At 45.7% G+C, this 17,915-nt stretch overlaps 1 protein-coding gene across 1 annotated transcript in view; it reads right to left on the bottom strand.

The window, feature by feature from the left end:
• The window catches only part of LOC129693557 (chromodomain-helicase-DNA-binding protein 3-like), a gene marked incomplete at its 5' end in the record, with an annotated part of 82,766 nt that extends 64,972 nt beyond the window's left edge, over positions 1–17,794 (bottom strand). The window contains 7 exon segments of the mRNA XM_055630354.1: positions 576–751; positions 2,155–2,293; positions 6,597–6,724; positions 7,284–7,528; positions 9,189–9,310; positions 12,292–12,465; positions 17,654–17,794. Coding sequence (XP_055486329.1) covers positions 576–751; positions 2,155–2,293; positions 6,597–6,724; positions 7,284–7,528; positions 9,189–9,310; positions 12,292–12,465; positions 17,654–17,794 — 1,125 coding nt within the window.
• Positions 17,795–17,915: the final 121 nt, after the last annotated feature.

Genomic DNA, 17,915 nt, shown 5'->3' with positions numbered 1-17,915 from the left:
CTAGTGTGCAGGGATCGCTTGTCAGAGTGCACTCGGTGGGCTGAAGGGCCTGTTTCTGCGCAGGAGACTTTGCTGTAGAGTGAGTTATGGGGAGTATTTGCATTTACGGTCTCAATCCCAGACAGATACCCCAGACAGATACCCGATTCGTAGAAACAACTTCTTGTATGTTACAATTTACACATAACTAGACTTTTACATCCTTGATAATGTTCTTCTAAATCTTCTCTGCCCCCCTGACAACATACTTCTAGCACTGTTACTCTAGATATGGGCTGCCTCATATTACAAATTCAGCCCGTTACTGCTAATGCTTTAGTAGACCTAACCAAACTGGCCTCATCGTCCAGTTTTGTCAACAGCATCCACGGAATCAGAAGAATGGTCCTGACCTGAAATATTGCCTAGCCACGTTCTCCCGAGATGCTGCCTGATCCGCTGATCTACTCCAGCACCCCGTGTCTTCTTTTGTAAAGCAGAATCTGCAGTTCCTTGTTTCGATACCTCCCTGACTTGTTCCCCCTCCCCCACATGGTTACGATTTGCAAACTCCTATACAAGCAAGCACTACTCACACAGTGCGGGCAGCTCCACTTCCCTTCTGGGGCCTTGTCCAGTTCTGGATCCAGGCAGACCAAGTGGTAAGCTCTGGGGCAGGTGTCACACAAGATGATCTCTCCTCCCTGCTGGCAAACCTCGCAGTAATCCTGATGATCAGTCTCGTATCCATCTGCCTCGTCCTCACCAATCACTGTTGGTTAAGAGTCAACTAGTTAAAGTCAAGTTAGGAAATACCATGGAACAAATCAATGCAAAGAGGGCAGCACGGTGGCGCAGTGGTAAGTTGCTGCCTAACAGCGCTTGCAGCGCCAGAGACGATCCCGACTATGGGTACTGTCTGTAGCGGTTTATTCTACGTTTTCCCCGTGTCTGTGTGGGTTTTCTCCGAGATCTTCAATTTCCTCCCACACTCCAAAGACGTGCAGGTTAATTGGCTTGGTATAAGTGTAAATTGTCCCTAGTGTGTGTGTGTGTGTGTAGGATAGTGTTAATGTGCGGGTATTGCTGGTCAGTGACTCGTGGGCCAAAGGGCCTGTTTCCACGCTGTATCTCCAAACTAAACTAAACTAAAGATTTGGATTTAAACAAAAACAAAGTCCTGCAGATTTCAACGGGTTGGTGCATGAGATCAATGGGGAAGTATGTTACCATGGATTGAAGACAAGTTATCACAAGGAAGACAAGAGTCACAATAAACGGGTCTTTATCAGGCTGGATGGATACAAATTGTTGAGGATCTTGGACCTCAATTATTTACTATCTACAGTTGTAACCCGCGGAAAGGGCAAGATATTATGATCTAGGGGTTGGACAGGCTAGATGCAGGAAGATTATTCCCGATGTTGGGGAAGTCCAGAACTAGGGGTCACAGTTTAAGGATAAGAGGGAAGTCTTTTAGGGCCGAGATGAGAAAATCATTTTTTACACAGAGAGTGGTGAATCTGTGGAATTCTCTGCACAGAAGGTAGTTGAGGCCAGTTCATTGGCTATATTTAAGAGGGAGTTAGATGTGGTCCTTGTGGCTAAAAGAATCAGGGGGTATGGAGAGAAGGGAGGGATGGGATACTGAGTTGGATGATCAGCCATGATCATATTGAATGGCGGTGCTAGCTCAAAGGGCTGAATGGCCTACTCCTGCACCTATTTTCTATGTTTCTATGATCAGAATTTAATTTTTTTAAATTATATTCCCTTGCATTGCGCACACCCAATCCCTCAATCTCCTAAAGTCCCAACCCCAGAATCTCCTAAACTCCAAATCTTGGTAGAATGTAAAGAGAGTTTGCGTTACAATAACTTGAGGAGGAATTTCTTTACACAGAGGGTGGTGAATGTGGAGGCCAAGTCAACAGCAGACGTGGAGGCCAAGTCAATGGATATTTTTAAGGCAGAGATTGACAGATTTGTGATTAGGAAGGGTTTTGGGGGTTATGGGGCAAGGGCAGGAGTATGGGGATGATGGAAAGATAGATCAGCCACGATTGAATGGCGAAGTAGACTTGATGGGCCGAATGGTCTAATTCTGCTCCTAGAAGTTATGAACTTCAGCCTTGAACCCCTGAAAAGCACAAACCAAGTACACAATTTACTTACCCTTCCTCTTCTTTCTGCCGACTTTTGCTTTCAGCTTTGCTTTCCTCACAGGCCCGACCGAGCTATCAGATCGAATCGATGAGCTGTGTGCACTGCCATCGTCAAAATCAGAATCGCCATCCAAGTCTGCCTCATCGCTCTGAAAGGGAACCAAGAGGGTGTTTCAGGTGACAATACTGTAACACACACTGATGGTAACTCCCAAACACAAAACTATGTTTAAGGGGTGGACATGGTAAAATTAGATTAGAGATACAGCATGGAAACAAGCCCTTTAGCCCACCGAGTCCATCCAACCACTAGTTCAATCCTACACACTAGGGACAATTTACAAAAGCCAATTAACCTATAAACCTGTAGGATGGAACTGCAGATGCTGGTTTAAACCAAAGGTAGTCACAAACTGAAGGACCTCGACCCGAAACGTCACCCATTCCTTCTCTCCAGAGATGCTGCCTGTCCTGCTGAGTTACTCCAGCATTTTGTGTCGAGCCCAAAAGTCTTTGGAATGAGAGAGGAAACCAGAGAACGCGAACACTCCATACAGACAGTACCCGTGGTCAGGATCGAACCCGGGTATCTGACACTAGAAGGCAACAACTCTATCGCCACCGAGTATAACTTAACATCACTGAATACAACTTCACACTAGATGCGACAAAGGCAAAACAGTTATAATGGGTGACTTCAATCTACATATAGATTGGGTGAATCAAATTGGCAGGGGTGCTGAGGAAGAGGATTTCTTGGAATCTTTGCGGGATAGTTATCTAAATCAACATGTAGAGGAACCAACGAGAGAGAGCAGGCTATTTTAGACTGGGTATTGAGTAATGAGGAAGGGTTAGTTAGCAATCTTGTTGTACGTGCCCCCTTGGGCAAGGGTGACCATAATATGGTTGAGTTCTTCATTAGGATGGAGAGTGACATTGTTAATTCAGAAACAATGGTTCTGAACTTAAAGAAAGGTAACTTTGAGGGTATGAGACGTGAATTGGCCAAGATTGACTGGCAATTAATTCTAAAAGGGTTGACGGTGGATATGCAATGGAAGACATTTAAAGGCTGCATGGATGAACTACAAAAATTGTTCATACCAGTTTGGCAAAAGAATAAAATCAGGGAAGGTAGTACATCCATGGATAACAAGGGAAATCAGGGATAGTATCAAAGCGAAGGATGATGCGTACAAATTAGCCAGAAAAAGCAGCATACCGGAGGACTGGGAGAAATTCAAAGACCAGCAGAGGAGGACAAAGGGCTTAATTAGGAAAGGGAATATAGATTATGAAAGAAAACTGGCAGGGAACATAAAAACTGACTGCAAAAGTTTTTATAGATATGTGAAAAGAAAGAGATTAGTTAAAACAAATGTAGGTCCCTTGCAGTCAGAAACAGGCGAGTTGATCATGGGGAACAAGGATATGGTGGACCAATTGAATAACTACTTTGGTTCCGTCTTCACTAAGGAAGACATAAATAATTTGCCGGAAATAGCAGGGGACCGCGCGGGTCAAAGGAGTTGGAGGAATTGAGTGAAATCCAGGTTAGCCGGGAAGTGGTGTTGGGTAAATTGAATGGATTAAAGGCCGATAAATCCCCAGGGCCAGATAGGCTGCATCCCAGAATACATAAGGAAGTAGGTCCAGAAATAGTGGATGCATTAGTAATAATCTTTCAAAACTCTTTAGATTCTGGAGTAGTTCCTGAAGATTGGCGGGTAGCAAACGTAACCCCACTTTTTAAGAAGGGAGGGAGAGAGAAAATGGGGAATTACAGACCAGTTAGTCTAACATCGGTAGTGGGGAAACTGCTAGAGTCAGTTATTAAAGATGGGATAGCAGCACATTTGGAAAGTGGTGAAATCATTGGACAAAGTCAGCATGGATTTACGAAAGGTAAATCATGTCTGACGAATCTTATAGAATTTTTCGAGGATGTGACTAGTAGCGTGGATAGGGGAGAACCAGTGGATGTGGTGTATCTGGACTTCCAGAAGGCTTTCGACAAGGTCCCACATAAGAGATTAGTATACAAACTTAAAGCACAAGGCATTGGGGGTTCAGTATTGATGTGGATAGAGAACTTACTGGCAAACAGGAAGCAAAGAGTAGGAGTAAACGGGTCCTTTTCACAATGGCAGGCAGTGACTAGTGGGGTACCGCAAGGCTCAGTGCTGGGACCCCAGCTATTTACAATATATATTAATGATCTGGATGAGGGAATTGAAGGCAATATCTCCAAGTTTGCGGATGACACTAAGCTGGGGGGCAGTGTGAGCTGTGAGGAGGATGCTCGGAGACTGCAAGGTGACTTGGATAGGCTGGGTGAGTGGGCAAATGTTTGGCAGATGCAGTATAATGTGGATAAATGTGAGGTTATCCATTTTGGTGGCAAAAACGGGAAAGCAGACTATTATCTAAATGGTGGCCGATTGGGAAAGGGGGAGATGCAGCGAGACCTGGGTGTCATGGTACACCAGCCATTGAAGGTAGGCATGCAGGTGCAGCAGGCAGTAAAGAAAGCAAATGGTATGTTAGCTTTCATTGCAAAAGGATTTGAGTATAGGAGCAGGGAGGTTCTACTGCAGTTGTACAGGGTCTTGGTGAGACCACACCTGGAGTATTGCGTACAGTTTTGGTCTCCAAATCCGAGGAAGGACATTATTGCCATAGAGGGAGTGCAGAGAAGGTTCACCAGACTGATTCCTGGGATGTCAGGACTGTCTAATGAAGAAAGACTGGATAGACTTGGTTTATACTCTCTAGAATTTAGGAGATTGAGAGGGGATCTTATAGAAACTTACAAAATTCTTAAGGGGTTGGACAGGCTAGATGAAGGAAGATTGTTCCCGATGTTGGGGAAGTCCAGAACAAGGGGTCACAGCTTAAGGATAAGGGGGAAATCCTTTAAAACTGAGATGAGAAGAACATTTTTCACACAGAGAGTGGTGAATCTCTGGAACTCTCTGCCACAGAGGGTAGTTGAGGCCAGTTCATTGGCTATATTTAAGAGGGAGTTAGATGTGGCCCTTGTGGCTAAGGGGATCAGGGGGTATGGAGAGAAGGCAGGTACGGGAATACTGAGTTGGATGATCAGCCATGATCATATTGAATGGCGGTGAAGGCTCGAAGGGCCGAATGGCCTACTCCTGCACCTAATTTCTATGTTCTATGTTTCTATGAAAGGAGAAACAAGTGTCCGTGCGACTGAGGGGCAGATTCTCCATAGAAACCACAAATGAAGATTGTGATTTACTGGAGGATACATTACTACACTTGATTATACACCGATAATATTGACAATATCTCAGGCCACTCTTGGTAATAAGTAGAAGTTTTAAAAGCAATTTATTTTAAAAAAGCCAGTGCGACATTATTATGAAGTAGCCTCCCAAGATTAGGTAGCCTTGGGTAGCCTCCCAAGATTAGTATAACGGCAGTCTAGCACCTACTAGTCATATTGTCCAATACTACAGACAAAACAAAGCTGGACTCATTAAGATAATGCTTCAGTGCAAGATTATCTACCATATTTTAAGTATATACAAAATGATACTCCTACATTATGAAAAAAGACTAACCCACAGGCTAGCTCCACACCAGGAAGGCAAACGAAAAATAACACTGAACATAGGCACGAAGTGCTGGAGTATCTCAGCAGGTCAGGCAGCATCTCTGGCCTAATGGATGGATATAATGCTGAGGCTCTATGAGGCGCTGGTCCGGTCAACATTTGTAATATTGTGAGCAATTTTGGGCACCATATCTGAAGAGGGATGTGCTGGCTCTGGAGAGGGTCCAGAGGTTTACAACAATGATCCCAGGAATGAGTGGGTTAACATATGATAAGCATTTGATAGGACTGGGCCTGTACCCACTGGAGTTTAGAAGAATGAGGGGGGACCTCATTGAAGCGTACAGAATTGTGAAAGGCTTTGATAAGAGTAGATGTGGAGAGGATGTTTCCACTAGTGGGAGAGTCTAGTACTACAGGTCATAACCTCAGAATTAAGGGGCGTTCTTTTAGGAGATGAGGAGGAATTTCTTTAGTCCGAGAGTGGTGAATCTGTGGAATTCATCGCCACAGAAGGCTGTGGAGGCCATGTCAGTAGATATATTTAAGGTAGAGATAGATTCTTGATTAGTGCGGGTGTCAGAGGCTTTGGGGAGAGGGCAGGAGAATGGGGTTAGAAGGGAGAGATAGATCAGCCATGACTGAATGGCAGAGTAGACTTGATGTGCCGAATGGCTTAATTCTGCTCCCATCACTTATGATCTTATGAAAAGGAATAGGAGACGTTTTAGATCAGGACGCTTGTTCAGACTGAAGGGGTGGTGGGAGGGAACTGGAGGTAAGAAAAGGCCAGAACAAATTCCAGCTGGCATCAGATGACCAAGGAAAGGTGGAGCCCATAATGGCCCATAGAAAATCACACTTACCGAGGAGCTTTTCTTCCTCTTTGATCGCATTATTCCCAGCTTGATTTTCAAAGAAGTCATCTGCTTCCTCTTTTTCTTCTTTACTTCTGGGACTCTGGGGCTCTTGCTCCGCTTTTTCGCACCAGGACCTGTAATCACAAGAAGTGGATTTTTGAACCTCACACCATCCAAACTCCACAATGACTAGTGTAGATGGGACAAGTTGGGCCGAAGGGCCCGTTTCCACGCTGCAAGACTCCATGACTCAGTAAAAGGGGATGATACAATCTTGTGTCCAGCTCACAGCGAGATAGCCGCAGAAAGCCCCCTCTATTTAACCCTTGACCAACCCCACAATCTCCAGTGTTTAAGAGGGAACTGCAGATGCTGGAGAATCGAAGGTTACACAAAAAAGCTGGAGAAACTCAGCGGGTGCAGCAGCATCTATGGAGCGAAGGAAATAGGCAACGTTTCGGGCCGAAACGGGTTTCGGCCCGAAACGTTGCCTATTTCCTTCGCTCCATAGATGCTGCTGCACCCGCTGAGTTTCTCCAGCTTTTTTGTGTAACCCACAATCTCCAGTGTTGGGGCCTGTAATTAGCAAGGGCTGGGACAGGGTAAGAAGCCATGGGACAGACAGGGTTGGGGAAGGCTGGAAGGGGTAGAATGTGGTGGTGCACCAAGTCAGAGGCCTCCAGCAGCACTCACCTTTGCCCTCTTTGGTCTTAGCCTTGCGGACGGATGGCACCGGAGGTGCAGACAGTGTCTCTGCAGAAGCGCTGGCAGACACTTGCTCCACCACGGCTGCAACCGCTGCTGCTGCCGCTGCCGCCGCCACTGCTGCTGCCGATCCCTTGAACGGGCTGTTGGCACTGAACTCCCTCCACTTGGCACCGAGAATCGTCATCATTTTAGACATTGGAATCTTCGGGTTCTTCTTGGCAATGAGCGGCCTGGGTTCAAAAGATACGTGTTTGAATACAAGGTCCACGCAATTTGAAGAGAAGCCAGCGTCACAGTAGAAACAAGGAGGAATTTTACAGATCATGCCATACAACCCCACCTGCCTACTTTTTTGTCCGTCTTCCCTCTACTCGTCTCATCCTGGTATAAGTTTCACTCTTATCTCGTTTAACTTGCTCTTCAATTAATCTGAGGAGCTCGAATCATTTTAAACACAGATTTACGATAAATAGAAAACCCAGAAAGAGTGTTAGAAGGAACTGCAGATGCTGGTTTATACCGAAGATAGACGCAAAATGCTGGTGTAACTCTGCGGGTCAGGCAGCATCTCTGGAGAAAAGGAATAGATGACACTTTGGGTCGAGACCCTGCTTCAGAAGTCCAGAAGAAAAGATCTCGATCCAAAACGTCACCTTTTCCGTTTCTTCAGAGATGTTTCCTGACCTGCTGACTTACTCCAGCATTTTGTGTAAACCCAGAAAGAGTTTAAATAGATATAAAAAAACTAGCTGTGGTGATTTGTATCTTAGAGGGCCTTAGACACAGATACAACACTTTCAAGAGGGATGGTTGAATGAATGGGGGAAAAATGTCCGACAAGAACCAGCAAAGGCTTGCTAGGTTGGCCGTGCAACATTCCCGTGCTACAATCTAATTTACACAGCCTGGTGAACCTTGTTAGGGGAGCACCAATTGGGGTAAATTGCAAGACGTGGTAAGATTGCTGACTGGCCTCAGTTTACAGCAATGTTCTTCCAGACGGACGTCAGGCATCCAGTCCAGCTGTCATCTTATAGAGATCAAGCACCATATTTGCTTAGTGAACTTTCAAGTCCTCAAGCCATTTTCAAATGCATTGCAGACAGTAAACTGAAACAGTCACTGTAGCATATTGTTCCCTGGAGGTTATATTACTCAACCTTCCACAATAGCTGGAGAACTTATAGAAGTAATGGAATAAAAGATGGAATATATGGACAGCAGTGGTGCAGCTGCTTGAGCCACCATCGCACAGCGCCAGACACCCGGGTTCGATCCTAACCTCAGCTGCTGTCTGTGTGGAGTGTGTATGTTCCAGTTTCCGCCCACATCCCAAATAGGTTAATTGGTTCTTTATAAAGTGCCTCTAGTGTGTTTGAAGTGGATGAGAAAGTGAGATAACAGAACTAGCGATGGATAGTTGGCATAGACTCAGTGGGCCAAAGGGCCTGTTTCCATTCTGTATCTCTAAACTACATTAAACAAAAAATGAAGCTCATGGTGATAACAAAATTACCAGGTTATCATGAATGGACGTGTAGGAAGGGACTGCAGATGCTGGTTTACACCGTAGACACAAAATGCTGCAGTAACTCAGCGGGACAAGCAGCATCTCTTGAGAGAAGGAATGGGCGATGTTCTGGGTTGAGACCCTTCTTCAGACCTATTCCTTCTCTGCGGAGATGCTGCCTGTCCCACTGAGTTACACCAGCATTTTGTGTCTATGTTCTGTCATGAATGCCAACCATATTACTGTGTCACACCCACCTATTAGGTCGACTCTTAATTGCTCTCGGAGATAGCCCTGGATGCAGTAAGAGTGTTCAACAATACACTTATAAAGAATCTCTGCATATCTTTCCTTTTATTTTAAATGACCCTCTTACTCACCTCATAAACTGGCTGAAGGCCTTGTAGTTCGTTAAAGTGCAGTAATCATCCTCTGTGAAGACATGGTCCACATCTTCCAGCCCCCAGTCCTCAAGTAGCCGGGCTGAGGTTTTCGGTTCAGGCTGTGACAGACAAAATGTTACGGTATGAGAAATGGGCAGTCAGACACTATGCCAGTAGGTAAACTGGGCCACCATGCACCCTCGTTGAAAGAACTATTTAATTAGTCCTAATGTCTTGTCCTATCCCCTGCACTTTGATTAAATAGTCCCAAATATTTCATCTCATTACCATTATTAAATCTGCTTTCACATTCAAGCAATGAGTGGTGTCATCCAATTGCTCCAAAGGGGCAGCACAGTGGCACAGTAGTAGAGTTGCTACCTCACAACCGAGTTAGATATGACTACAGGTGCTGTCTGTACAGAGTTTGTATGTTCTCGCTGCGACCACGCGAGTTTTATCCGGGTGCTCCGGTTTCCTCACGTACTCAGAAGACGTACTGGTTTGTAGGCAAATTAGCTTCTGTAAATTGTCCCTAGTGTGTAGAATAGAACTAGTGTACAGGTCATCGCTGGTCGGCACGGATTCAGTGGGTCGAAGAGTTTGGTTCCATGCTGCATCTCTGAACTAAATTATTGCCAGTAACAATACACTCTATAGACAATAGACTACAGGCATCTGGGCATTGAAAAGATGGGCCGAAGGCCCTGCTAGGATGGTATCTGTGACTCCTGCTCTACTTGGAGGTAAAGCTTATTTTCTGCTAAAAACTAACAATTGTTCCACCAAATTTTAGCCAATTTCAATATACGACTATAAGGACACGTTCGTGTGACTTTTTTTAGTTTAGTTTGGAGATACAGCACAGAAACAGGCCCTTCGGCCAACCCAGTCCACACCGACCAGCGATCCCCACAGACTAACATTATCCTACACACACTAGGGACAATTTACAGATTATACCAAGCCAATTAATCTACAAACCTGTACATCTTTGCAGTGTGGGAGGAAACCAGAGATCCCGGAGAAAACCCACGCAGGTCCCGGGAAGTATGTACAAACTGCGTGCAGACAGCACCCGTAGTCAGGATCGAATTCAGTTCCCTGGTGTTGTAAGGCAGCAACTCTACCGCTGCACCACCGTGCCCCCCCTTCTAATCTTTTAATGGATAATAAAAGAACCAATGAGGAACTGCATTTTGAAGGGCTTGTGTGATCTGACCAGTGCTTAAAGCAAAGGTCCTCAGCCTAACTGCTACAGTGGAATAGATTTGTAGATCTCACTATGATATGCAGAGAAAGCTTATATTCCCTGCATCCATGTTCATGTAGAAACATAGACAATAGGTGCAGGAATAGGCCATTCGGCCCTTCGAGTCTGCACCGCCATTCAATATGATCATGGCTGATCATCCAACTCAGTATCCTGTACCTGCCTTCTCTTCATACCCCCTGATCCTTTAATCACATCTAACTCCCTCTTAAATATAGCCAATGAACTGGCCTCAACTTCTTTCTGTGGCATAGAATTCCACTGTATTAACTGTCATCGCTCAATAACACAGTATGCATCATCATTCCTCACAGTTCCACACCATCAAATGTTGCCAAGCTCATTTTAAATGATCATCGTTGTTCCTCCTCTCAGTCCCCACATCCAGCTTAAGATGACAAATGTTTAATACCAGCATAATTAGTTTGCTATGCAATTATACGAAGCACCAGTGAGATCACAACCGGTGCTCGTCTGAAGTGTCTGAGCCTGTCCTCCTCAGAGTTTAGAAGGATGAGAGAGAACCTCCTTGAATACTTAAAACTATAGAGGTTGACAAGATAGACACAACAATGATAATTTCACTGATCAGAGTGTCTAGAACACTGTGGCACAGAGGTAGTTTTGCTGCCTTACAGCGGCGGAGACCCGGGTTGGAACCCGACTACCAGTGCTGTCTGTACGGAGTTTGTATGTTCTCCCCGTGACCTGCATGGATTTTCCCGTGGACTCCGGTTTTCTCCCACATTCCAAAGATGTACGGGTTTGCAGGTTAATTGGCTTGGTAAAATTGTAAATTGTCCCTAGTGTGTATAGGATAGTGTCAATGTGCAGGGATCGCTGGTCAGGATGAACTCGATGGGTCGATGGGCCTTTTCCCGCTCTGCATCTCAAAAGTGTCACAGACTCAAAACAGGGGGCCAGCCATTCATAAGAGAGATAAGAAAGTTCTTCACCAGAGAACAGAAAATCATTGGAATTCAATACCCAAGAGGGCTGTTGAGGCTCTGTCACGAATGACCTTCATTACAAAGATTGATAGATTGGTTTATTTCAAGGAATTATAAGGATAAGGGATCAGTGCAGGAGAGTGACAAAGGCGAAATGATGAGGCTTTATAAAAAAAATTATCAGGTTAACTAACGCATGGTGAGCATTTGATGCTCCTGGGCCTGGAGTGTAGAAGGACCAGGGGGGGGGAATCTCATTAAAACCTACCAGATAATGAAAGGCCTATGTACAGTGGATGAGCAGAGGATGTTTCCAGTAGAACCCAAGGGCACAGCCTCAGAGTAAAAGGACATACCTTTAGAATGGAGATGAGGAGGAATTTCTTTAGCCAGAGGATGGTGAATCCGTAGAATACATTGCCACAAATGGTGCAGGACAACTCATCGGGTATTTATAAAGAGGAGATGGAGTTGAGAGGAAAAATAGATCATCAATGATCGAATGGCGGTGTAGACACGATGAGCTGAATGGTCCATGTCTTAAGGTTTTAAATCTCGGCCATGATCTTATTCAATGGCAAGACCTCCCCAGTTGTTTTTGGTTAATGTTCTCATCTGACATTGTGGATTATGTAGGCAGGAACTGGGGTGGAAAGGGACAGATACGAGTGTGTGCATGGGGCCAATCCAAAATGGCTTAAAAAAAGTGATCGGAGGATGTGCTGGATCAGTGTGAGGAAGAACAGTAGACACAACATGCTGGAGTGACTCAGCAAGACAGGCAGCATCTCTGGAGAGATGGAATGGGAGACGTTTTGGGTCAAGACCCTTCTTCAGAAGCACGAATGGTCAGAGGGCAGGGTAGTGTAAACGTCACCTTACGACCTTCCTCCTCTTCATTGTCATCACCCTGATCCTTTTTCCGACGCTTGATTTTCCTCTCTTTCTTCTCCTTTCGTTTCTTCCTCTTTTTCTTGCCAAAGTCACTGCAACCGCTGTCTGATTTTTCTTTGAGATCTTCCAGCTCAGAGGCAATTTCGCCCTCACTTTCCTATTGGGAAAGAAACGTATAAAAGGTTATGCTGGAAGGCGCAAGTACACAGTGTAAAAACGCTGAATAAGAGGCAGGATGCTCAGAGAGCAGGCCAGGCGCCTGACCCGCTGAGTTACTCCAGCATTTAGTGTCTATCTTTGGTGTAAACCAGCATCTGCAGTTCCTTCCTACGTAATTAAAGATCCATCCTTTGTGGAACTTGCTCCCTATTAGCAAAGTCTGAGCAGCATCACAGGAGATATGACAGTTAATTCAACTGTTTACTGTTTCCTACACACACCGATGACCACACATCACATCTAGTTCACTGGTTGGAACATCCTGCAATCATGAAAATGATTTTAGAAATGAAAAAAGTCTTACCGCATGACAGAAATTACATCCAGATTACTCATATCCAGTAATTCCCTTGGAAATTTGCCACATAAAAACATTCAAATACACTGTCAGCACGGTGGTGCAGCGGTAGAGTTGCTGCCTCACAGCGCCAGATACCCGGGTTCCATCCTGACTACAGGTGCTGTCTGTACGGAATCTATACGTTCTCCCCGTGGAGTAGTTCCAGAGGATTGGCGGGTAGCAAACGTAACCCCACTTTTTAAGAAGGGAGGGAGAGAGAAAACGGGGAATTACAGACCAGTTAGCCTAACATCGGTAGTGGGGAAACTGCTAGAGTCAGTTATTAAAGATGTGATAGCAGCACATTTGGAAAGTGGTGAAATCATTGGACAAAGTCAGCATGGATTTACGAAAGGTAAATCATGTCTGACGAATCTTATAGAATTTTTCGAGGATGTAACTAGTAGCGTGGATAGGGGAGAACCAGTGGATGTGGTGTATCTGGACTTCCAGAAGGCTTTCGACAAGGTCCCACATAAGAGATTAGTATACAAACTTAAAGCACATGGCATTGGGGGTTCAGTATTGATGTGGATAGAGAACTGGCTGGCAAACAGGAAGCAAAGAGTAGGAGTAAACGGGTCCTTTTCACAATGGCAGGCAGTGACTAGTGGGGTACCGCAAGGCTCAGTACTGGGACCCCATCTATTTACAATATATATTAATGATCTGGATGAGGGAATTGAAGGCAATATCTCCAAGTTTGCGGATGACACTAAGCTGGGGGGCAGTGTTAGGTGTGAGGAGGATGCTAGGAGACTGCAAGGTGACTTGGATAGGCTGGGTGAGTGGGCAAATGTTTGGCAGATGCAGTTTAATGTGGATAAATGTGAGGTTATCCATTTTGGTGGCAAAAACGGGAAAGCAGATTATTATCTAACGGTGGCCGATTGGGAAAGGGGGAGATGCAGCGAGACCTGCGTGTCATGGTACACCAGTCATTGAAGGTAGGCATGCAGGTGCAGCAGGCAGTAAAGAAAGCGAATGGTATGTTGGCTTTCATAGCAAGAGGATTTGAGTATAGGAGCAGGGAGGTTCTACTGCAGTTGTACAGGGTCTTGGTGAGACCACACCTGGAGTATTGCGTGCAGTTTTGGTCTCCAAATCTGAGGAAGGACATTATTGCCTTAGAGGGAGTGCAGAGAAGGTTCACCAGACTGATTCCTGGGATGTCAGGACTGTCTTATGAAGAAAGACTGGATAGACTTGGTTTATACTCTCTAGAATTTAGGAGATTGAGAGGGGATCTTATAGAAACTTACAAAATTCTTAAGGGGTTGGACAGGCTAGATGCAGGAAGATTGTTCCCGATGTTGGGGAAGTCCAGGACAAGGGGTCACAGCTTAAGGATAAGGGGGAAATCCTTTAGAACCGAGATGAGGAGAACTTTTTTCACACAGAGAGTGGTGAATCTCTGGAACTCTCTGCCACAGAGGGTAGTTGAGGCCAGTTCATTGGCTATATTTAAGAGGGAGTTAGATGTGGCCCTTGTGGCCAAGGGGATCAGAGGGTATGGAGAGAAGGCAGGTTGGATGATCAGCCATGATCATATTGATCATATTGAATGGCGGTGCAGGCTCGAAGGGCCGAATGGCCTACTCCTGCACCTAATTTCTATGTTTCTATGTTTCCCCGTGACCTGTGTGGGTTTTCTCCAAGATCTTTGGTTTCCTCCCACACTCCAAAAACGTGCTGGTTTCTAGGTAAATTGGCTTGGTGGAAATGTAAATTGTCCTTAGTTTGTGTAATATAGTGTTAGTGTGCAGGGATCGCTGGTCAGCTCGGTGGCCCGAGGGGCCTGTTTCCACGCTGCATCTCTAAACTAAACTGACCAGAATTAGTCAAAATTCTCACAATCTCTGCCTTAAAAATATCCATTGACTTGGCCTCCATAGCCTTCTGTGACAAAGAATTCCACAGATTCACCACCTTCTGACTAAAGAAATTCCTCCACATCTCCTTCCTAAAGGAACATCCTTTATTTCTGAGGCTGTGGTCTCTGGTCCTAGACTCTCATGATTGGAAACATCCTCTCCACATCCACCCTATCCAAGCAGTTCACTACATCTCTCTATGTTACTGAACATGTCTAGGAAAGAACTGCAGATGCTGGTTAAAACCGAAGACAGACACAAAGTGCTGGAGTAACTCAGTGGGACATGCGGCACCTCTGTAGTGAAGGAATTGGTGACATTTCAGGTCAAGACCCTTCTTCAGACTGAGATTCAGGGGAGAGGGAAAGGAGAGATATAGACAATGATGTCGAGAAATGAATGAAAGGTATGCAAAAAAGTAACGACGATAAAGGAAACAGGCCATTGTTAGCTGTGGGCGAGGTGAAAACCAGTTACAGACAGTGAGACTCAACAAGACGACAGTGAAACGAGTACAACGACTTGGGTGGGGAGGGACGGAGAGAGAGGGCATGCAAGGGCTACTTGAAGTTAGAGTAGTCAATGTTCATACCGCTGGGCCTCACTCTGACAGTGGAGGAGGCCCAGGACAGAAAGGTCAGTATGGCAAGTGTTGAGCAACCGGGAGATCGAGTAGGTTTAGGTGGACTGAGCGGAGGAGTTCAGCGAAACGATCGCCGAGCCAGTGCTTGAAATGGTTAGCAACAGGGAGATCCAGCAGGCACAGGCAAAGGTTAATCCACAAAACGCAAAAGTCTGAAGGAGGGTCTCGACTGCAAACGTCACACATTCCTTCTCTCCGGAGACGCTGCAGTCCCGCAAAGTTACTCCAGCATTTTGTGTCCATCTTCATGTTACTGTACAATTTGAATGAGACAGGTAGTGCCAAAGAGAGCAGTGTTGGAAGCCCACCTGTATTTCACATGACTAATGAATAAAGCTTCATGCAGTTCACCCAAATCCCCAAGTGTAGTTTAGAGCCCCGAGGATTGTCTCATAGCATTCGTCTTGTGGAAGGATCACCAACACTGTCATCTTTTGTTATCACTGGCAGACAGCAGCACAAAGATGCTGTCAAATGAACGCTGCACAGGTCGCCACTGAGCGATAACACGTCCCTCAAACCTGCAGCGCTATGAAATTGTACGAGGTTCCCTTCCTGCAGCTGCTGTTCACTCTTTGAAACGCTTCACAACGAGTTGCCAACCTACAAACCTGTACATCTTTGGAGCATGGTCACGCGAGGATCGGTCAAGCTGCCCAAGTGAAATATGAGGTGCTGTTCCTCCAATTTGTGCTGGGCCTCACTCTGACAATGGAGGAGACCCAGGACAGAAAGGTCAGTGTGGGAATAGGAGGGGGAGTTAAATTGTTCAGCACCCAGCAGATCAGTTAGGTTTAGGCGGACTGAGCGCCGAGCCTGGGCCTGGTCTCACCGATATACAGGAGTCCACGTCTGGAACAGTGGATATAGATACGGTGAGTAAACCACTCCCATGTATAAACCCCCAAGAAAACAAGTTAACACATGCCCATCTTGGTTCATAAGTGATAGGAGCAGAATTAGACCATTCATCAAGTGATCAGATGCTGATCAATCCAACCCTCTCAAACCAACGCCCGTACTAATCAATAACCCGTACTCAGTGCCATGACCAAATGGATGTTGCGAAGATATTCAGAAGTAAACAGGGGCAACAATTCTAATACCCAACAATAATTTATAGTTTGCTGTACATAGGCGAGGAGGCGATCTAATTCAAATTGGGGCGGCATGGTGGCGCAGCGGCAGAGTTGCTGAGATACAGCGCTAGCAGCACTGGAGAGCCAGGTTCGATCCCAACTACAGGTGCTGTCTGTACGGAGTTTGTACGTTCTCCCTGTGACCACGTGGGTTTTCTCCGAGATCTTCAATTAAATTTGAATCTGAATCTGAGATCTTCTCCTCCCACACTCCAAAAATGTACAGGTTTGTAGGCTAATTGGCTTGGTATATGTGTAAATTGTCCCACGTGTGTGTAGGATAGTGTTAAGTGTGCAGAGATCGCTGGTTGGTGCAGACTCGGCGGACGGAAGTGCCTGTTTCCGTGCTGTATCTCCAAACTAAACTGAAAAACTAAATGCTTAAAATTGGTCAAAAGAAGAATCTCACAAGGCACGCAAAAGTAGATGGATCTCTAAGTGACACTATGATAAAAAAAAAGCCAGAACTGATCAAGGTCAATGTCAGCTCTTCACCGAAAGAGCCATGGAAGTCGGCAACACACTCCCCCATCCCCATCCCAGAGAGCTGGTCCGCTCAGATCAAAATGTTTTGGTTGGGAAAAGATAAGTGGGAAAGGAAAAGATCATGCAGAATCGAAAGGAATGGCCACATGTGCTCAAGGAGCTGACCAGCCTTCCTCTATCCCAATTGCTCAGAAAAGCCATGATTTGTTCCGTCTGCGTACTTGTCAAAGAGAACATGGGCGGCACGGTGGCGCAGTGGTAAAGTTGCTGCCTCACTGCGCCAGAGACCCGGGTTCGATCCTGACTACGGATGCTGTCTGTACGGAGTTTTACGTTCTCCCTGTGGCCTGTGTGGGTTTCCTCCCACACTCCAAAGATGTACCATTTTGAGGTTAATTGGCTTGGTGTAAATGTAAATTGTCCTTGGTAAACAAAAATGCTGGAGGAACTCAGCAGGTGCGGCAGCATCTATGGAGAGAAGAAATAGGCAGCGTCTCGGGTCGAGACCCTTCTTCAGACTTTAGTTTGTGTAGGATAGTGTTAGTGTGCGGGGATGGCTGGTCGATACGAACTCGGTGGGCCGAGGGGCCTGTTTTCGCACCGTATCTCTAAACTAAACTAAGGACAAGCATCATATCACTCACCAGTCTCTTCCGCTTTTTAGTTTTCGCTGCCTTTTCTTTCCGCTTTTTCAAGAGTTTCTTTCGTTTCTTTTTGGCACCTTCGCCTTCAGAATGTCCTTCGATGACTTCTTCCACATTCTCCTCTGCAAACAGAAGCAGAAGCGGGGGGGGAGAGAGGAGAGAGGGAAGGGGAAAGGGAGAGGGGGGGGAGGGAGAGATATGGGGGGGAGGGAAAGAGAATGGAGGGGGAGAGGAGAGAGAAGGGGGGGAGAGCACGGGGGGG

The sequence above is a fragment of the Leucoraja erinacea genome, unplaced genomic scaffold, assembly GCF_028641065.1.
Source record: "Leucoraja erinacea ecotype New England unplaced genomic scaffold, Leri_hhj_1 Leri_346S, whole genome shotgun sequence".
In the NCBI taxonomy this organism is placed as follows: Eukaryota; Metazoa; Chordata; class Chondrichthyes; order Rajiformes; family Rajidae; genus Leucoraja; species Leucoraja erinaceus.
This window is presented reverse-complemented; position numbering and strand designations above follow the sequence as displayed.